Genomic DNA, 4,713 nt, shown 5'->3' with positions numbered 1-4,713 from the left:
CCTAGCTGTCGATGAGACCATACAGAGGTTCATGGGCAGAGCGCCGGAAATTGTCAATATTCCATCAAAACCTACACCAGAAGGCTTCAAGATATAGGTCTTGGCGAATCAGGGCTACGTTCTCGACTGGCTATGGCATGCTAAAGGCGACAAGAAGGGGCCTGTAGACCTAGATACATCCTTCCTGGATAAAGGCTTTACAAAGACGCAAGCCGTTGTCCTTGATCTGCTTACTTAATGTCGCCCAGGCACGCAGGAGCGCCTATATCCGCCGGACAAGCACATAGTTTGGCTGGACAATCTCTTCAGCAGTGTGAAGCTCTTTAAACGGCTGAGATCTCTTAGAATTGGAGCTGCCGGCACGGTTAGAACTACACGCACAAAACAAGAGGAGCTTGGAGAGGAGGAATACGACGTGGAGGTCCTTACAGCCGATTAAAAGGCCTCTAATAAGGCCTCAAAAAGGAGGACCAAGGCTAAAAGGACGGTGCCAGCTGAGCGCTTTTCAGCATCACTTACAGACCTTAAATTAAGCCACAATAAGCAAATTCTGTGGGGCCAGCTATACGGAGAGTTATCTAGGAGTTATAAGGTAATAGAGTTTGCCTGGAAGGACGCCACGGTGGTTCTATTCCTGTCTACAATTTATGATGGTACGTACATCGTCCTCAACACTATGCCGCAGAGCCGCTGACGTCATACATCGCCAGGTTAAAACTACATCGCGAAGCTACGAAAACGACCCTCTACAATGTCCACAGGCTACAGGCAAACAGCGAAGGTGTTCGGCGATGAGGCTAGGAAGGAATTGGATATACCAGACTTTATAGAGGAGTACAATCTCTTCATGTGCGGCGTCGACGTGGCCGACCAATTAAGGTCCTACTATAACACCGAGAGGACTTATAGGAAGACGTGGAAGCCTCTATTCTCTTTCCTATTAGATACAGTAGTTGGCAATTGTTACCAGCTGTGCACCTACAGGAAAGTGGGTGAGCGAACTCTACGCCAACATTCGCATGCCCAATTCCGCCGCAACCTACGCGATGCCCTCCTCCATAACTCTATTCGTGTTCGCAAGCAACATACAGTAGAAGGAGTGAAAGGAATAATGGACATAGTATGGCAGCCGGTCAAGGAGCATAAGCTAGCTAAGGTGTTTAAAAAACAACACTTCTGTGCTGCCTGCAAGGAGGCAAGGCGTACTACTACAACAGCACACTATGGGGCTCGGAAGCCACTTGCGAATCTATCTATCAACACCACAAGAAAGGAAAGAGGCGATAGTCATGGCTGGAAGCGTCGTATAAGGACGGCTCGGACGAATTATGGTTGTACAGTTTGTATGATTGCATTCTGTACAGGTTCACAGTGTTGGAGTGAACATCTAGCAAAGCTCAACTCCATAGAATAGGCCTGTATAGCTATCTACAAGCAATTCGAATAGCCTCAGGTCATTGTAATTCTCATCACGGAGGAAGGAATCAGAGCCTCTTATTGGCCGCAGCCTTATCGATAACGTAGGACCCATTTCAACGGGTTAAGGGATACACCGTATTAGCGAACCCCGGACCTTTATAACACTCTTTTTCAGCCTCATAGCGTTTCTTATCCGCTTCAGCCATATCTTCACAAGGTTTCTTCTCCTGATCACTAAAACTGGTCCACTTCTTCCCTAAAAGTTTCCCGATTTCGCCTTAAGACATGTAAGCGTAAGATTAGGCATGTATAGTATAGAATAGAATTACCAAACTGGATACCAGGATGCTCTTCCCGAAGTTTGTCACGATACTTACTAGCGAAGTGCAAATACGCAGAGACATTACGCCTTGGAGCGTTAGGATCTGTATAGTGTGAAATCAATTGCAAGCCCAAGAGCGTACTAACAACGGAGAGAGCATACCTGGGAGTTGTGGTAGCGGTCCTGTATCTTTGACGCCATAACGCTTGCCGATCACCTCTCCAAGCCGAATCGATGCATTCTTTACTCCTTCACCATAAATAAGCGGCATGTGTATACCAAATATACCCAGCAGACAGTACGCTTGATCTTCTTCGATTGTTGTCTGTCGTTTTACCGCCCATAATAATCGTTCATAGGTCCTAAACTCATACAAAGGAGTTCCTTGAAGTGCCTTGACCGCCACACCAGTAGTATTGGAGAGTAGCCGTTCTAGGGATTTCTTATCGCCAAGCGATTCGCCCTCTTTTGAAAAAAACTCGACTGATAGTGGTGCAAGAAGCTCTTGAAGTGTCCAACCTCGTGTGAACCACCTGCTCTGGCCCAAAGCTGAATTACCTAGAAGCTGAGAGGGCCCGGAGCGTATAATATCGCCTTTTGACACATCGGAGAGATAGACGTAGCATTTGACGGCATTCTGATACCAGCGAAACATGGAGTTGATAGCTTCAGAGAGCTCAGCGCTGCTTGTTTTATCGATGCAACAGCTGTCTACCCAGAAGTACTCCAGACCGTCTTTCTTTGCTTGATCTCCGCAGAACTGAATCTTTCTGTAGCCTGCCTTGCTTCTTCCGGTTCCAGTCATCATTTCTTGGAAAGTGAGCTCCTGGTTGTCTGCTTCCCATGTGTGCGAGAGAATGGCGTATGGAGGAATATCGTTAGGTCCGAACTTGGTGAGGCCGAAGTTGCCATCATGGTTGATCTTCAGAAGACGCATGGTGTTAGCAAAGAATGGTTGCAACACGATGCCAGGAGAAAGAACTTATGAAGTCCGATGCACGCGAAATGTAGGGTGGATATGGAAGATGGGTGATTCACCGTCACGGTCCCCGCGATTTGGTCCTCAATGGCGAGTGCATCATGGCGCAGCAGTGGGAACAGCCCAGTACAGCCCCACACAGGCCTGCAGCGGCGGAGCAAAAATTGTTGAGTTGGTACACGTGTTGTAAGCCTCAGGCAGAGGTGTGCTTTATGCGGATTGGGTAAGACTAAGTTGTACAGAACGTTAGTGAAGGGATTAATTACCGGCTCACCCCTGCAGTGAGCTAGCATAAACTAGGAAGACTCCTTGCACTAGCACGAGCCTAATTATCACCCCCCTTTTTGCTGGATATCACCCCCCTTTTTGCTACATATCGCCCCCCCTAGATTTAGCCTAGCTCCGGCCTGTAACAACTTTGTTCAACCAGTTAGACTATTACTTAGGATATAATTGTGTTTAATAATAATTTTTAATTCACCAATATAACTGTCACGCTGTTCCTCCAGGTTCTCTTGGCAGTCATTGAGGTTACGGGACATCACGTGCACGGACGTCACGTGATCCCGGGCCAAGGGTTCTTCCGGCACCTTACGCGCTCCACTATATATATGGCTCGTGGCCGGAGCCTCTCTCCTCTCCACGCAACCTCGTCAATAGCAATACAACCCTTTCCTCGGCCACACTCCTGACAATAACACCGGATCTCTCCGCCGGATAAGCAGGCACCCTAACAGCGACCCAGGGCTCTACTTACTTAGTCCCTAACAGTTAACCAGCCCTTAAGGATGGCACTCTGTCTACTCCTAAGGAGGAGGCTGTTTGTGGTGAAGAAGGATCTTCAGGTGTAAGACCTTGGTATAATAGTGTATAAGGCGTTCCTTTTAATTAGCAATTAAGAGGTGGCTATCCAGGAGCTTTCCGCTTCTAGACTAGGTAGAGTAGATAGAGTGAATACATCCCCTCCGATTCGCATAAGCGGCAAGCGAGTGAATATAATTGGTGGAACAATATTGATACGGGCCGGAGCTAGGCTAAATCTTGGGGGGGTGATATGTAGCAAAAAGAGGGTGATATCGCAAAAAGGGGGGTGATAATTAGGCTCGTCCTTGCACTATGGTCCGTACTCTAAGAACAAAGCGAAGTGCAAAACCGGAAACCGATTCTGCTCGCGATAGTACCTTTGGAGAGAATCAAATATTCAGTTGCTTGCACTTACTAGATGAAAGACTAACCACTGTTAGTGAGAATTTTGCGATCCGCTGGGGCGAAGGGGTGTCTAAAAGCGTGATAGCTCCATGCCATTGCCTTGCCATCCAAGTCGGGCACGCTCAACAATAGGAAAACGTGCGCTTTTGGGGAATTACAATCACCGCTGTATGGAAGTCTCAGTGCTATGCCCCTGTATTGCAATTATCTCTTCAATTAACCCCCCCCCCTTTATCGCGGGAAAGACCATGAGTACGTTGACTTGAAGCTAAGATACAATGCTAGCGGGTTCCTAAAGAATTCTTTCAACTTTTCAGAAATGATGCTCTCTATAAGAGGACTCAAAGTTGGCGAACTTGAGATGATCTGGGTTCAAAAATGGGATCGCGACTCGCAGGGCTCGCTACGTTTCACATATTCATTGGACGACATTAGAAAATTTGTTGACGACATCAATGATGCAGGCTCAATTGACATGTCAACGTTCATCGCAACGTATTTGGGTGGCTATTTTGGAGGACCCGGGGAACAAGATTACTGGGATATAGTCATATCATTCATCAAGAGCGTGCTATTCGGAACATCCGGACATCTACCAGATCATATTGACTGGAAAGTTGGAAACAACCTCAAATCGCTTCGATCGAAAGTTTACTTCAAGTTGCAACCGATTCGAAATTACCGGCAAGTGGCAGCTGGCGTAGGAAGGGCAAAGGATCAGTGAGGAAAGCATGAGTTGTATTGAGGTGCTAATGAGTGGCTATATAGTGAAGAGAGACCAGGG

General features: G+C 47.2%; 3 protein-coding genes across 3 annotated transcripts; 1 reads left to right on the top strand and 2 right to left on the bottom strand.

The window, feature by feature from the left end:
• Positions 1-589: 589 nt before the first annotated feature.
• Positions 590-973, top strand: BDZ99DRAFT_349403 (uncharacterized protein; the record flags this gene model as incomplete). The annotated part of the gene is made up of 2 exons (XM_033714484.1): positions 590-664; positions 731-973. Coding segments are annotated over 2 exons (318 nt in total), but the record flags the coding sequence as incomplete, so codon positions are not given.
• Positions 974-1,532: 559 nt separating this feature from the next.
• BDZ99DRAFT_403758 (HMG-box) lies at positions 1,533-1,845 on the bottom strand (the record flags this gene model as incomplete). Its single annotated transcript, XM_033716363.1, has 2 exons — positions 1,533-1,696; positions 1,749-1,845. Coding segments are annotated over 2 exons (261 nt in total), but the record flags the coding sequence as incomplete, so codon positions are not given.
• Positions 1,846-1,859: 14 nt separating this feature from the next.
• BDZ99DRAFT_403752 (uncharacterized protein) lies at positions 1,860-2,678 on the bottom strand (the record flags this gene model as incomplete). The annotated part of the gene is made up of 1 exon (XM_033716362.1): positions 1,860-2,678. One exon carries the CDS (start codon positions 2,676-2,678, stop codon positions 1,860-1,862), a length of 819 nt encoding a protein of 272 aa, XP_033568213.1.
• Positions 2,679-4,713: the final 2,035 nt, after the last annotated feature.

The sequence above is a fragment of the Mytilinidion resinicola genome (genome assembly GCF_010093595.1).
Source record: "Mytilinidion resinicola strain CBS 304.34 unplaced genomic scaffold BDZ99scaffold_48, whole genome shotgun sequence".
Taxonomy (NCBI): domain Eukaryota; kingdom Fungi; phylum Ascomycota; class Dothideomycetes; order Mytilinidiales; family Mytilinidiaceae; genus Mytilinidion; species Mytilinidion resinicola.
This window is presented reverse-complemented; position numbering and strand designations above follow the sequence as displayed.